The sequence below is a fragment of the Pagrus pagrus genome, assembly GCF_965226575.1.
Source record: "Pagrus pagrus genome assembly, chromosome: 10".
Lineage (NCBI taxonomy): Eukaryota > Metazoa > Chordata > Actinopteri > Spariformes > Sparidae > Pagrus > Pagrus pagrus.
In genome coordinates this window covers 25,740,287-25,757,243 of record NC_140194.1, presented here as the reverse complement: position 1 = coordinate 25,757,243, position 16,957 = coordinate 25,740,287, and the positions used below count along the sequence as shown (strand labels likewise).

The 16,957-nt window shown below is 40.1% G+C and overlaps 1 protein-coding gene across 1 annotated transcript in view; it reads left to right on the top strand.

Annotated features, from left to right (window-relative positions):
- Positions 1 to 16,957, top strand: part of cdh13 (cadherin 13, H-cadherin (heart)) — a 398,586-nt gene that overhangs the window by 174,659 nt on the left and 206,970 nt on the right. Inside the window, exon 6 of the mRNA XM_084364311.1 lies at positions 16,213 to 16,357. Coding sequence (XP_084220437.1) covers positions 16,213 to 16,357 — 145 coding nt within the window. The remainder of the gene's footprint in view (positions 1 to 16,212; positions 16,358 to 16,957) is intronic.

The window sequence follows — 16,957 nt, the reverse complement described above, 5'->3', positions numbered from 1 at the left end:
TAACTTAATTCCCACAATTTGCTAATTTGATGACTTGGCGGGATTTCATCCTCACAACCTTGCAGCACAGGGCACAGATCGTATGGATGCCTACTTGGTTTTGTTGTTTAATCAAATTTTACAGTCACTGCTCCCCTCTCTATCTGTCCTTTTGGCTAAAAGCTGCTCCTCTGTGGCTTTTTCCTTCAGCTGTGGTGTCAGAGAGAGAGGGTTTTCGATTAATCCGTCATGTTGCTGAGGTGGTGGAAGAGTGACTTAAGGTGAAAACAGAAACAGTTGACCCTTCCGGAGGTTAGATGCAGTACTCTGTGCGTTTGTTTGGCAATGTGTGTATATCTTTATGTATACTCACGTCCTTTTGAATATATGAAATAGCCTTCAGGGCCTAAACATTAGATCAACCAAGGTAAAGTTTTCATGAGCAGTCCAGTATAGAAAACAGAATGAAGCCAGCTGGCAAGGAAAACATTCTTAAACCTTTCATGAAAATATATTCAGATGTGTTTAAAGGAACAAAGAGCAGATCCAAGATATTTCCTACTCACTGTTCTCACAACTCTGCCACACAACAAACATGCCAGTTTAATAGCTTTATCAATGTGCATATTGCATGTGGATGACCACGAATGCCTGTTCGCTGGTCCTTTGGAAAGAAAATAACCTAAATTAGCTTAGTGGACACATTACTGTGCTTGGCTTTGAACATGTTCCTATGTTAGGACAAGGATTTTTGATAAATGATACTGAAACATGTATTTTATAAAGCGCCTGACAAAAAAGTGCAAGATAAAGAGAATAATTGGGAAAGAACAAGAAAGGGTGAACATGTGAGAAGAGAAAATAAACAACTTCAACTTTTAAGTTCAGTTAGGACTTATTCTTATGTGATGCGTGTTTGAGACAGCCAATCAGAAACAAAGCTTTGGTCATTGGAGTCCATCACCAGTTGATTTTCCAGGGTGAAATTTCTTCAACCTCGTCACAAAAGTCCACTTGGACTGAACTGATTGAAAATTCTTTATAAGAGGCGAATGGTCAAGGTCACTTTGACCTCACATAACACATTTTTGGCCATAACTCAAGACTTCAGACACTAATTGTGAGAACATTTCAAATGTGGAGACGGATGAAATTATGAAATGTTGACATTTTATATGGTCAACTTCACTGCAACATCGTCATTTTTTCCTGTAGCTTATTTGTGTTCAATCAGAATTAGCTTTTTGACCAAGCATGTGAATACATATGAGAGTTAAACTGTTTTTATTTTTTATTTTTTTTTATTTTTTTTTGTGAAATTATTATTGATAGACATACAGCAGCAGTCAAATGCAAGCTCATTGGTTTTGCTGATATTAAGCTTCAGCTGATTGTCATTGCACCATGTGGTGAAGCTCTTTATCAGCTGAAGACAGCATGTTTCTCACTGGAAATTAACTCATTTACATCAGACATGTCAATATGTATAGTCGTTCTTGCCAAGAACTACACTCATAACATTTTATTAAATTCCTTTAAAGTTTTCATTATGTTTGAGTCTGAACAGACATCAGTGTAAACTGCAGCTTGACTGGTGCTCTTGGAGGTAATCCTAGTTTTATTTTGCAAGTTTAATGTTCTGTCTCCAAAGAATGAGTGAGAGCCACAACACTGCCATGGCAGAGAGAGACAGCAGGGATAAAGAGCATGTAAAGCCAAAAATCCACTTAAATCCACTTTCAAATTCCAAAAGTTTAAAAAATAAACTCTCCTCCCGCCCATGAACTGCTCCGGATCAGAGCAGCTTTTCGCCACCTCTCTCTTTCGGGGCTCCACAGCACACAGCAGCCGTCTGTCAGTGAACAGCCGCTCTGTACCTCCACCCCACACCCATTGAAGCCCCAGAGTAGGGCTGGGCGATATGGCCTCAAATCAATATCACGATATATTGAGCAACTCACCTCGATAACGATAAATGAACGATAAGTACAAAATCCCCCCCCCCCCCCGACGCCTAAAAAAAAAGGTAGTGTCACTTGTAAACAAATAATAAATAATGTAATGAACAACAATGTCAATAAAACACTAAAAAAAACTATTGCAAATAACACTGCCATGTGACAGGTGACAACTTTAAACTCTTTTAAACAAATAAGAGCACTGATGATTAAGAATAAGAGGGGCTTGAACAGGGCACTTCAAAAAGGAGCAGCAGACTTGGCCTGTTTACTCAGACTAGTGTTGTAGATGTGAATCTGACTCATGGCTGCATGTGATCACTCTACTCTACACACTAGTGTTTACTCCAGGTTCTGCTAAGAAACACTAGCATGTTTACCATTTCAGGTTTCAGGCAGGATCTGAGGCATGTAACAATGTTTCCTCCAGAACTGAAAAAGCCACTTTTAAGATTCACCGTAGTTTCGTTTCCAGGTCAAACTCATTTACAATGGAGGTGCACGGGTCAACTTTTCTGTAGCATCAAAATCGCTATTTTTAAAACACTAAGAAGACTCGACACAACATGAAACTCTGCTCGTAGCATCACCAGGGTCCCTACACCTGAACACGAGCATTGAGAACATCGTTTGTGGACACAAAGTTTGCTAAAAAGAAGGTTTTTGAACAACTCACGTTAGCATTAGCAGTAGCAGTCCTGCCAGTCGCGATGCGTCGATCCCCGAGTGCGGCGTAACATGAAGGAAAAAGCTCCATGTTACATCGGGGATCGGGGATCGACGCATCTCGACTGGCAGGACGGCTAAGGTAACGTGAGTTGTTCAAAAACCTTCTTTTTAGCAAACTTTGTGTCCACAAACGATGTTCTCAATGCTCGTGTTCATGTGTAGAGACCCTGGTGATACTACGAGCAAAGTTTCATGTTGTGTCAAGTCTTCTTAGTGTTTTAAAAATAGCGATTTTGATGCTACAGAAAAGTTGACCGTGCACCTCCATTGTAAATGAGTTTGACCTGGAAACGAAACTACGTGAATCTTAAAAGTGGCGTTTTCGTCGTAATTATGCTTTTACACAAAGGTTTGACTCGTGTTCATTCACAAAATAAGCCGAGGTTGCATTTTGGCAACAGTTACACATGAATATACCGGTAGCCTACCTACACACACACACACACACACACACACACACAGCCAAACACGACTTTTTTTTTTTTTTTTTTACACACCGAATATACCGACATGGGCAAAATGACGTCGGTTATCGTCGTAAATTTCGGTATCGGTAAATTTTCGGTTTATCGCCCAGGCCTACCCCAGAGTATTTGGTGAATAAAGAGTTTATTTTGACCGAAGCGGAGTTGTTGATAGTCTGGACGGACTAACTATGACAGTTTTAGTGAGTTTCTATTGACTCTGAGGTGTATTTTACAGTGACTTAACGAGGCAATTAAGCTCTTGTTTGTCTGGTGACTGAGCAAAATTTAAATTCAGAAGGTGTCCGTATGTATTTTTCTGTTTTACAGCGAAAATAGGTGTAAGTTTATTTACCCTCTTGCCATTTTGGTTATTTATTAGGGTGTATCTTAAGGTACAGTTCACATGATTCTTTCACCAACAGCACTTTGTTTGTGAAGGGCTTACAGCTCGGAGTGTGGTCCGTACTGTTTGTCCAAATTAACACAGTTTTTCTGTTTGCTAATAAAAACATCCAAATATAATAAATAATTTGCATTCAGTGCGCCTCAGTAAGAGGAGAGAGGAAAGACTACATTAAGAGAGAACTAAGAACAGTGGACCAAAGGGAAGTAAGACAAAGAAATGAACATAAACAATATGTATTACATGTTCTGTTTCATAACATATTCACACGCACGCCTACACACCTCCACAGACATACTGTACACTACTGTTTCATATAGCAATCTTAAGCCATCCTCATTTACAGTAGGTGTTACTTGATGAGCCCGAGGCCTGAGACAGGTGAAGCCTGTTGTCCAAATCCCACTCCTGTTTTCTGCTTGGCTGGACTGTAATTTCCTGGGCTTTGGAGAGCAGGACACGCTGCCCTGCACACAGGAAAACAGCCCTGATGTGCACTTAGTCCCTGTATGTGGGCAAGAGATAAAGGACACACACATACACACACCATCAACACCACAACCTCCCTGAGCAAACAACCCTCTAGCCACCATAATAGCTCTTACTTTTAAGAAATATCTCCAAAAGTCTTTCGCACTACACGACCACACACCATTGCGCTCCACTGAGAATTCCTCTATTCTATAATTTGTTATTTCACATGCATAATTTTCTAGTTAACTATGTGTGCAAGGCTCTCTTCTCGTGTCAGAGACATAGTAGACGGTATGTCAATTTTGCATCTGTTGTTTAGATTCTCAAACAGCTTTGTAGTGTCTTTACATCTAAAGCAAACTTCAAATAAACTGAATGACAATAAGAAGCCGTCTTTGAAGCTCTTTTCCAGTGCACTTCAGAGAGATTTTCCTAAAAGTTTAAACCTTTTTTGCTGTTTTTAAGCCTTCCTTCAGGTCAGGATCATTTAACTTGGAGAGTTATGTCACTCTCCTGCTGTCCTTCCAGAAACCCCTGCAGACATACTGCTGTGCCCCCACTCCCAGATAACCTGATTAAACAGTGAGTGCCCTGTTGCTCAGCCTCCGGCATTACCGCTGCTAATTCAGCCTGTCTGCCGCCTGCTGAGCCACATCGTACAACCCCTAATGCACTGTGCCCTCGTACCAGGGCCGCTCCACTTTCAGCGGTAGAGAGTGGAGACAGAAACACTTTCAGCATTATCTACTATGAAATGGCTGACATTGACCACAATCGGCAAGAAATGGACTGAAATTGATCACTAGATTATTCCTGAGGGAAGTAAACAAGTAAATACAGTAAGAAGAGAAAAATTCATTGCTGAGAATGAGAAGCCATCTAAAAATGAAAACATTTATTGCTTTGTGACTCCAGTGTCAGCCAAAGATAATTTCTTTTGGTTGTAGAATCACTAAACACGCGCAAAAAATGATGGGTATCTGCAGATACAATCTCATACTTCTATTTGGCAAATTGACACAGCTGCACAGTGCACACTCAAGCAACAATCTGAACATGACATATATTAGAACTTTAATCGTACAAATATTTGGATCACACAGAAACTATTCAGCCTTGATCCTCCTTCAGCTCTGCCAGTGAGCAGCGCACATGGTGCTACTAGCTAGCTTACATGAGAGGTTTGCGAAAGTGCTAGCTAAATTTGCCCGTGAAAAAGTTCTTATTCTCAGCAGATATTTTAGTTACAACAAGATTGTGCTACCTAAGCTTGTTTGTGTTTATAGGATGTGCAGTATTTATTCAGTTTGGGGAATCCCATGACCTCTAGAAAACATTAATGCCAGATCAAGGGTGACTCGACAGTAACCAGAAATCGTCTCTGATGCTTACCGACCAGGCAGAGACAATTGGCCTTGTAAATTTGGAGCGCTTGCTGTTTTTTTAATCTTCTTTTAATCAGTGGACCTTTGGATACTAAAGGAATATAAATTATTGAGGGATGGACACAAATTAGGAGTTTATGACCCTTTAGGGACTCACTCGATCTTTTGCTTTCCATTCCAGCAAATCTGAATGAAATACCCCGGTTCTTAGAGTTTCTGTTAAATAAACTTTATATGCTCTGAATAGACATCCTGTTGAAACTCAGTATGCTGATCATATCATCTTTTCCAATATATCTTTACAACAGTCTGTGCATTCAAAGATAGAAATTAAATACCTATACAGTAATTGCCTGTTAATGGAATAGTTAAGTCCTGAGAACGCCATATCCTGTAAGGACAAATATAAAACATTACAAAAGACTTGATGGAGGCAGCAGCAGACTGGTAAGCCCAGCTTTCCAGCAGCCCTCCAAACAGTACCTTCAGCACCAGACAAAAGGAGATTGAATTATACTTTAGAAGAGCAGGGGGGCTATTTTGTACGGTGATACACCAGGGAGAGCCTTTGTGACTCTTTCAACGCTTTTCAGAAGCAGGATTATTTTTTATCTTGCCAGACGGCCAGCTGAATGAAAGATCTTTTCTATCATTTTCTATCTTCTCTATACTTTTAACTCCCCCACTCTTTTTCACCTTCCATCTTTTGTTCAATCTCTTTTCCTCCAAAGACCATCTATTTATATCTTCTTTGACATTCTAAGGGCTTCATTTCTTTTGATGTAATGAGGAACATTTCAGATCAGTGACTCCAGGATAAAGGGACACACACATGAAATCCGCACATGACACAATTCAATATTCCAAGAGCAGTTTTGGCTCCTGTAAGACACATTCGTATTTTGGGGGAAATAATTCACATTTTCCAAGATATTCTTGCTGATGAAAACTGGGTTTTCAAATCTCTAACATTGACTTTATAACTACGAGTAAAACCGCAGAGGCATTCCCATCTACATGTTAAGATTCAGAGGTGGTTGTTTTGATTTCATTTTCAACAAAAATCTCCGTTAATGTAAAGTTTTAAGTGTAAGATGGGCCTTATTCATGTCTTAGAGAACTTAGATCTTGATGGGATCATAACCACAGTAAAAGACTAGTATAATAGTTATGATCATGCCGTGTACCAAATTGAAACAAATTATTTACCAAGCTCAGCGGTGCCCGGAGAAGTGAGTATATGCTTCATTTATGCCCCAAATGTTTTTAAGCAGCCATTAATGGTTGAACATTTTGTGTTCTCAACACTTTCACATAAGCAGCAGTGGAAAGTAAGTACATTTACTCAAGTACTGTACAATTTAAAGGTACTTGTACTGCATTCCATTTTATGATACTTTTCTACTTCTACTGCACTACATGTCAGAGGGAAATATTGTACTTCATTATTCACTACATTTGTCTGACAGCTTTAGTTACTTTTTTAATTTATTGATCCCTGGGGGGGAATTCACAAGCTACTCGGTATATAAACTAATTAGCTCCACCTTTACCTGCAGCACCATAAAAATTATGAATACAATAGTGCATCAATGATTGTAATCCAATAAAATAATAAAGTATACTATTTTGAAATGGGCCACTCTGTATGATGATTACTTTTAATTTGGCACTTTGAGTATTTTATAATGCAAATACTGTTCTACTTGCGTGAAACCTTCGGTGCAGGACTTTTACTTGTAACAGAGTTTTTCAGCACTATGTTATTACTACTGATACAGAAGTGAAAGTCTACAGGTAAGACTAGTCTTGCATATGTAGTTTATCCAAAAAATGGGGCAATTTAGATTTTGCAATCAATACTGCCACACAGACTACAGAGTCAAATATTTCATATTCTTCCTAATTCTATCCACACATGAAAATTGGACCTCTGACCATCACCCACAATATGTGTGTGAAATGATCATTTTGAGACCTGACTGTTATTAACAAGGTCCTACTGCTGTTAAACAGTGCTCACTACGGTTGACATCTTCATTCTATGTAGTCAAAGAGGCAGCATCTTTGTCGTTGTCTGCATCCTCCTCAACTGTGGTAGGGAGACGATATTTGTTTCCTAGGATGGGGAAGACTTGACCTGCCCTACTCTGATTGGCTTCCCCTGATGTTCTTACCTAACCTTAACCCATCATCACTTCACGTACCCAAGAGGACAAGCACTAGCCTGTCAGAGGTAGAGGCTTTCCCGGTCTTAGGACAAAAGTTTCAGTTGTTTCACACTATTAAATGAAAAATGCACTATACCCTGCACCATACCACTGACTGAGCTGAACATCATGTATCAAACAATTTGGGACAAACGCATGTATTCAAGGTATCCTAATCATAACACACCTACTTCATTTATTACTAGACTTGACAACTCACCAATGATGCGTCTGGATGTTTGAGTTGTGAATGTCTTCTCTTATGCTCATTTCAGTGAACAATTTAGTCCAAAGCATAGTATTCCATGCATAACTGGCAATGAAATAGCGACATGCTTTTATCTGTCAAAAACGCCTCTCATTTCACTGCAAAATACCATTACTGTCAATACCACAGATCCTGAGATAGCTAGTGTTTGATCGACGGCTCATTTGAGCAAATATGAACTTTTATGTTTGCTCCCCTCTCTCCTGAGCCACTTACCCGCTAGCCACCTAATGATTAAAGCATCTCGTAGCCAATGACATTTCAAATTCAGCAATATGTAGTTTTTATCGGTTTTCTCAGGCCTATACTTGGATATTTTCCAAATTTATATAGTTTTATGCATTTTGCCCTTTGAATAGAAAGTCTTTCCGCCTAAGCACTTGTTTAGACTATTTTGTATACACAAATTAGTGTAAAAGAAGCAATAAAGAACTATAATGAGTTTATGCTTCTGTTCTTCTCAGGCAGGAGTATTTTGATCACAAAGTGACATATTTCTTTGCCAGGGATCTGGATATTTTCTTAGGAAAACTGTTGTGTATTGACACATTGTGTATTTCAGCTCATAGAGGTAGTTATAGTATTGGTCATCTGCAGGCTTATTTTTGCCTCAAAAAAATTCAGGTGAGAAAAAATAATAAATATTTCATTGTGTTCAAACTTCTATAGATTTATGCCAGAAGCACTTACAGAGCTTCTGACTTTTGGGAAAAAAATCAAACTGTAACCTTTAAAAAGAGCCCCGGACCATGTCTGTACTCCAGATGCTTCAACAACAGCTTTGATTTTACTTTTGCCACCACATCAACTCATACTCATAATTCAGTCTGGAGAAATGTGGTAGACTAACTGACCATCAACAACATTGCCATCCTTAGAGAGACATCTAGCATGGCCAAAATTATTTTGCCAAAGCCTTAATCTTGTAACTTGTGAGTTTGGGGAGTTTTTGATTATATAAAGTTGTGGCTTCACTTTGCAGAAAATAAGCGTTTGATCAGAAAACTCTTACCCAACCCCAGAGAGAGCTATGGGGAGAGCATCAAACACACTTGGCAGCTGTGTTTCCTTCTTGACAGCCTGCCTTCATGTTTTAATTTCATTGGTATAGAATTATTCAAGTTTTTGGGTTAGATGCAGCAGATGAGTACAAGAGTGGTGGACTAACATTCTCGTGTCCCAGTGGGTGTTTCTTAGGGAAGCTGATGCCTAGAGGGCTACTCTTTGAGAGGAATAGAGAAAAAAGTGAAATTCCTTTGGGGATGTGAGGAGAAATAACATCTCTCTGTTGTTATCCTTTCTGTTCTTTAGAGGGAGTTGTGTATGACGTTCTCTTCACGTATACAGCCTTTTCATCCACCCTCTGGTTGCATACAGATCTGACCAATCAAACTCACTCTGCTGGAGCTGCACAATAAAGCAGCTCAGCAACTTTCATGGTGATCAGATTAAGCCCCCCTTGCTGTGCATTGGAGGAGCGTTGAGGAGAGTTTGAGGGGAGGGAAAGCTTTCCCTCCTAGGGACCCTCTGAACTGTGTTAGGGCAGGTCCGGGGGCTGGAGAGCAGGCTGCTGATAAAGGCAGAGCCACAGGAGTGTTTGGAGGTGCGGGCTGCCTTATTCACCTTGAAGCCACTGCAGAGCAGTTTCACTGGGATCTTAAGAAAACGGCAGGCAGGCAGAGCTCCTTTGAATTCACCACCCCAGCAAAAGGGAGGACTACTTGAATGGCTCAGGAGGAGCTGCATGCTGAGTGAATGTGAAATGAGAGGATGGCAGTGGAAGGCAATAGAGATGATTCCATATGTATGACCCGACCCCCTTTTCTCCGCTTCCTTTTTCACTCTTCCTCTTGTCTGTGTTTAAGGCTGTGATAAAGCCGCCCCAGCTGAGCTACCTTTCCCCCTACTTCTCCCACAATGAGCCAAGCACCCAATTGACTGGGGCTTCAACTCACACCTCAGCCTACAGTAGATCCCTTCCCTGTAATCAACCTAGCTTCTCATCTTGGCACAAAGGCCTTTTAAGACTTGAGGCTACAGTATAAGGTATCCCTGGAGACAGGGGAAATAAAAGGAGAGAGATTTGGTTTTACTGTAAATTTGACTTAAAGCAAAGCCAGTGAATTTCAGAATAAAATCATGTTTTTGCTCTTATTCAGCCTTGGACAGTTCAGATACAGTTGCACATCATCATGTCTCTGGCATACTGAGAAATTTGTTTTTTATGTTTCCCTAATTCCTGATGACTGCATGTTAAATAATCACCGCTCAGAGTCCTTTCAGTACTGAAGAATATCGAGCCACAGTCCTTTTTAACCGAGGGTGTGAAAGAGCATAAATGTATGAGGTCTGGCACCAGACCAGTAAATGGTTCTTGTCAATTAGAGGATTGAGAGAATCCCTTTTCTAGCAACACCAATAGGAAATCATACCTAATCATCCATTTGGTCCAAATTATCCATGGTGTATTCATGATACGTAATTACATGGGTAGTGTGTGAATAACGAATAAGTGCAGCCTTTATTTAGAATTAAAGTTGGCCTGAAATCAAACCACGACCTCTCTAACATGGAGTGTCAAGGTCCAAGTGTGATAATGATCTCAGCACTGGGAGAAAATTGCCCTGCTTAAGCTTCTCCCCCACAGTCTCAGAGCAAAAAGGAAAGCGAGAGGAAACTGCAGGAGAGATTTGCATTAACTGAGACCTGTAATGTTCACGGAGAAGACGGCTCACAGTCACAGTTCTGCATTCTGAAGACGAAGCCAGATCAGCCAATAAACACAGAGGTAATGGTCACATAGGTCATCATCTCCCCCTGTGACCAAGCGCCGCTGATCTGGCACGAGCAGGGCCCATCTTCTCCAATTCTCCCTGCCTTTAATAAGCAATTTTCCCGCCAGTGAAATCACTGCCACATACATGCTAATTTTCAACTTGAGGAACTATTTTGCTATCATCTGTGATAGAGACAAAATAGCCTCCTCATTTTGCTAACAGGCAAGTGATGAGGCGTGTGAGGCGTGCAGCGCCTCTGGTCCGACTTAAACTTCCTTTACTAATCTACCACACACACACACACACACACACACCCACACACACACACACACACACTGCGTCATCATTATTTTTTTAGAGTCAATAACATTAATTCAATTTTAGGCATAGTGTACATACAAACAAGCACGAAATAGAGATATTTTATGCAATTTCTAAAATTCAGTCAGGACTTCTTCCTTAGTTAAGTTTGACTGTTCAATTCTCATGCATTGGCAGCTCCCCAGAGGTACAAGTGACTGATGATGGTGGTGTGTACAGTAAAACTTATACCTGCTATATTCCTGAGGCTGATTTTTGTCTCAAAAGACCTTATTCCACATATTCCCATGCTAACAGGCTGATATATTCGGAAAAACATGTATCTCTTGTACCCTTTTTATGTCTGTCATGCACAGGAAAAAGAAGGTGCACATATTCTCTGCAGTCTTCCATTATGCAAAGATCTCTAAGAAGGAAAGGAAGGGTGCACAGGTGAGGATTTGCACAAGCATCCAACCAGCGGGGATTGGTGAGGATTCTTTGTACTCGAGTACAAATAGAGCTATTAGAGGAGACCGTGCACCTACAGTCATAGCAGTGCCAAGATGAGTGTAGAGTGAGAAAAGATATCCTGCTACTACCAAATTCTATTTGGTGAGTATTCACATTTTTGCTTGCAAGGACGGCTATTTAATTATACCCACTGTTTCACATAAAGCCTGCAGGCTAAGAAAACTGTTCTGAGTAACAGATTATATTTTTGAGACAAGGTATAAAAATATAAATGATAGCCGTTTAACATATACTCTGGGTAGAGTTTCAGTGTGGCTTCACTGTGGTTTTTGCCTCAGTTACATCAAAACACTGCTGAGCGACAGTGAGAACAATTAAGATGATTTAAAAAAAAATATATATATATATATATATATATATATAGGTAGTAAATGAAAAGTAATGCAGGGAAGAAGCAGCGGAAGAAGAAGAAATAGCTCTGCCTCAATTCCACGGCATATACTGTATGATATCAAGTCTACACTGTATGTTGATAGTATACAATTTTAGCAATAAAAACATATGTTATCTAAAAATACTTCTATTTAGCATTAGTTTTAAATGTAATACAGTTTTTTCATTACAAATTATAAGCTTTACAATTTGAATATTTCAGAATATCTCGATAGTTGGTATCTTCCACTTATGCACTTGTGCTGGCATGGACTCCACAAATTGTGCCGAACATGATGACTCATGTAATCCAAGCATGATTTGACAGTGTCCTACAAAGCTTCTGGGGATGACATGAGATGGGTTTTGAAAAAACTTGTTGAGTCCATGCCTGCTCAGGTGCATGCTGTCATTAAAGCAAAAGGAGGAAAAAAGTTAATGGAAAAAAACAGTATAACATTTGAAACTAATGGAAAATATTTAAGTATGAAGTATTTTGACTACTGGTCTTAGACTTTCTGACTGTACTGTATGTGTACATCGATCAAACTTGAAACTGGGGCCAACAGAGTTGTGAAGTGGGACGACTTTCTTTCGGTGCCCCGGTTCCCTAAGTAAAAGTCCCATTCATTGTACACAAAGACAGTGATAGGTGACTCAGTCATGATGCCTCCATGGCTTGGCACAAACCTCTGTTGAGTGACTGCTTTAATAAATATATGGTTCTTTGGTAAAAGGTAAAAGATACAAAAGACGCAGGTAGAGAAGACAATTATGACTCCCAAGGTGCATTTTGGTAGGAGATACCCAATAATGTAACACTTTGTTGAAAAATAATACAATCAGTCAGCAGTCAAGCAGCCTCTATCAATTAAACTTCAGATTCAGTGTCAAATCACTTAATATTCTTATTCTTCTCATTATTATTATTTCTGATAATTTCCTGAAGTTGTCTCACCAACATGTGAAAAAAGTTTACATAACTATTTTCAACATTAACATTACACTTAAAACATGAAGCCAAATTAGTCTGCATACTAACAAACAATATAATTTTCCTTCGTCGTCGTTAATGTAATGCATACTCAAAACCATTTACAGCATGTGCTATATATGCAGCGTGGAATCGGGGTGAAAGTATTTGCATGTTATACCGTACAGTTCAAAGAAAGTCATGCAAATCAAAGCTATTCATCGCTGGCTTTGTTTGAAAGATCACAGCATTTCCTTTGCTGTGAGACGATGTGTATTTAGATTATGCATTCCCCCCATCTGCCAAGCAGGTTATTGCTGCGACACTGGTGCAATCCCCCATTTGAATGAGCCGACACTCGGCACCTCACAGCTAATGTTCTCATTCACTTCTCAGACATGCTGAGAAGAAAAGCTAGTGTGTGTGCATGTGTTAATGTGTGTGCCTCTGTGTCTGTGCGAGTAAGTCATGCGTACATATGGTACGCTTGTTTGGCACAGGATGGTAATTCTTGTGCCATGCAGATCCCTGCGTGCTTGTTTCTGGCGGATAATATACGCCTTAGAGTATGTGAGCCTGTGTGTGAGAGATGATCGGTGGATTGGATGAAAATACATATGGGGCTGAGAACACTATTCCTTGGGAGTCAGCAGTTCTGCCGGGTGGAGACAGAGGGGGAAATGGTCCCTCACATGAAACGCCTCCCATGGTATAGACTCAAGGCAGAGAGAGAGAGAGAGAGTAAGATGAGATGATGTATGAAACCATTAGGCTCCTAGCACCTAAAACACTTAGTTCAGCTGCATGTGTGCCATTATACTATATGCTCCAGGCTCCGCGGTGACAGACGGATAGGAGGACAAAGGAAGTGGAAGACAGAGGGGTGAGATAGAGAGAGATGAGTGGGATGACCCATGTGATAGAGAGGTTGCATGATGTCATGCATTACTGATAGGGAGAGGAAAAGGCTGGTAATGTGATGCTGCAGATAAAGGAGGAACCTCGCTCTACCTTACTCTGATGAATCTTTAGAGCCCTGCTCCAGCGCTAATAAAGGAAGGGAAGTGATCTCTTTAGCCACAGATTAAGACTGAGATGGAGGTAATGTCATTACATACGGTATATTCATAGGTTACAGATCGCTGACTTCATCTGCAGATAGGATTTCTAGTAGCATACATGCTTAGATTAATCCTAAACTTCCAACAAGTAGCAGTGGCAATGTAGCAGTTGGTGCTGTAAAGTGCAGTTTCATCTGTGGGTATATACAGTACATTCTCCCAGTCTGTAGTCTCTATAAATTATAGATATAAGGCTTTAAAATTAAAACCATATTCTTTCTGATACATACATTTGTTTAATTAAAGTAAACACAAGAGACTACTGCAGAGAAAACTTTCTTCAATAAACAAGACAAGCAGTTCTCTCAACTACGGTTTAATTTTCTTTGGTAATCACACTAAGCCATCCCATTATTGTAACAGTGTGCCTGTAGCACCTTGGAGGAAAAGCTTTCCTGTTTTCTTGTGAGTTCAATAATTTGTCAGGACAATTTGTTACTCTACTTGTATTTATGAATTCAAGTCTTGCATGCTCCTGCTATTAGTAAGAAAATGGCTCTACATGGAGTTGTCCATTTTTAGTTAACATTACGCATTGTTAACGCTGTGTTTTGACATATGTCCAGCTACTAGCCCCAAGCATGCTGAGTTTGTCAACAAGAAACAGGAGTGCAAACGTGTGCGTTGAACCTGAAAGTGTTTCTTTGTCTTTCCTTCCTGACAACTCTGTCAACACACTAAAGAGCTGCGTGTCGGCGTTGTCACTGTGAGTATGTTAACATGGTGACAATAGCACAGAGCTCAAAGCACCGCTGCGCCTAAATACAGTGTCACAGAGCTGCTGGCACGGCTGTGGACTGCAGACAAATCAGATTTGTTGCTCAAATCAGATCTTGAAGATGCACTGTCCGCCATTGTCCTGCTCGCCAAACAAGCAGATAATTTATTTCAGCATGACTGTCCTTTGAATATCAAATTTGTGAAAATTACATTTTGAGTGTGTTTTTTTTGCTGTCCAGACTCCCTAAAATCGATCTGGATACAATCAGAATATGACTACAAATTGATTTGGGCTTGCAGTCTCAATATAGCCATAGTCTTTCAGATCTGTTGCTTAAACAGATTTTTACAACATTGTTCCAAGTCTCTATTTAAATATTATCATTACCACATCAGTTGGTATAACACAATAATACCAACAAATTGTCCTAGGGTTAGGGTTGTGAGCTGTGAGCTACTTTTACAATCTATAACTGTAGGTTTCGCAAAAACAAAAAAAATGAAGTTGTAACTTACTAACTGTAAGTTGTAACAAGTTTCTCTTCAAAATTCACCTCATTTTAATTATTTTGACACAATAACAGTTATTTACAGTTTGCGCATACATATTTACCCTCCATTGTCCATGATAGAGCCCAACATGCAGGCGAGTGTTGGACAGGTAGAAAACATTGTAATAAAGCAGAAAAAGAGGTAGACTGACTAGACTGGACAGGCTTCCTGTTTGCTGAATTGATAACATGCAAAGTATTTCCACTGTACTCTATTAAGCTGATGTGGTCCCCTATGTGAACCGGGGGGGATGCCTATCAATACTGCAAAGTAGGGAGAAGCTGAATTCATAAATATGTGATGTGGGTCCACAGAGGACCCCTCCGTGGAGGAGCAGAGGAGGTGAAGGACTGAATAGGTTTCATTTGTACATCTGTAAGTGCATGTAAAGGAATCTGAAGTCATACATATGCAAGGACACGTTTTAGTCAGGTTTAATGGGAAGTAATAAAAAGAACATAAATGGACCAAATGTAGTGAAAAGTTCTCACCAGATAATCACAAACACAATAATCTCTGCTGCATGGATGTTTGAGGTTGAGTTAAAAATACCCAAATTGTTATTTAACAGCAGATGTTACGGTACTTTGTATTAAATGTGCGGGTACTTGTTAGGCACCAGGACCAAATAATTTTATCATTGCAATCCAGAGAAATTGCCCACCACCGGCAGCAAAGATGGACTAATTGCGACTGTGTTTATCTGTCTTCAGACAAATGTAGAAAATTCAGCTATTAAACATCATTGGTATTTATAGAGCGATATGCAGTGAATTGCCGTGATGTTTGCAGGGAAGATAAAGTCCATTTTTAACTGTGGCCATCTTTTAATTGGAGGACTGTTAGGATGTTTGTAATAGCTGGAGGCAGAGCAGTGCAGAATTTGAACCAGCCACCTACAGTTTCAGGAAGATTCCTGTAAATAAAAGTCACCCCCAGAAGAGCATCTTCATTGTGGAAAATAACCCCTTTGTCTTCCCTCCCACACAGCTGGAAGTTTCAACCACAGACTTCGCTGGAAACATAATCGAGGGACCGGCCATACTAGTGATCACTGTCATTGACCAAAATGACAACCGGCCCATCTTCAAAGAGACACGTTACACAGGAGAGGTGCTCGAAGGGTCCCCTACAGGTAGGTGACATTGTTTTATTGAAGGACCGCGGTAAGAACGGGGCTGTTATTGGATTTAGCTGGACAGCAATAACACAAACACTTGACTGCTACACTTGAGATGTCCTCTGATCTTTGGCATGGTGTCGGTGCCTGGTTGTGTTGATGATAATATCTACATTTGTGTCCTGAGCAGGTGGTTTGTGTGTGTTGTTGTGGTGTCTCAAAGCCACAGCAGTATAATTACTGTGCAAGCGGGCACATCCTTCATACATTATTCAACTTATATTATTATATATACATACTGACATACACATGCACAATGCTGTCCAGCTCAGTGGCCAAGAGGTTAGAGCATAGAGCTCATGTCCATGCACAGGACCATAAGGAACTGTTAGACTCTCTTGCCCAGTTTGACCGACACTACAGGACTAAGAGATGTTAAAATATTCCACATCTCAGTTGGAAGAGCGTGCGCTCCATATACAGTGGCTGGGTCCTCGCCACAGTGGGCCAGGGTTCAAATCAACCCTGTGGCTCTCACCTCCCATTTCCTTTCACTCTTTCTTGTCCATTCACAATAAAGCCATGAAAAGGACAAAAATATTTAAAAGCGTATTC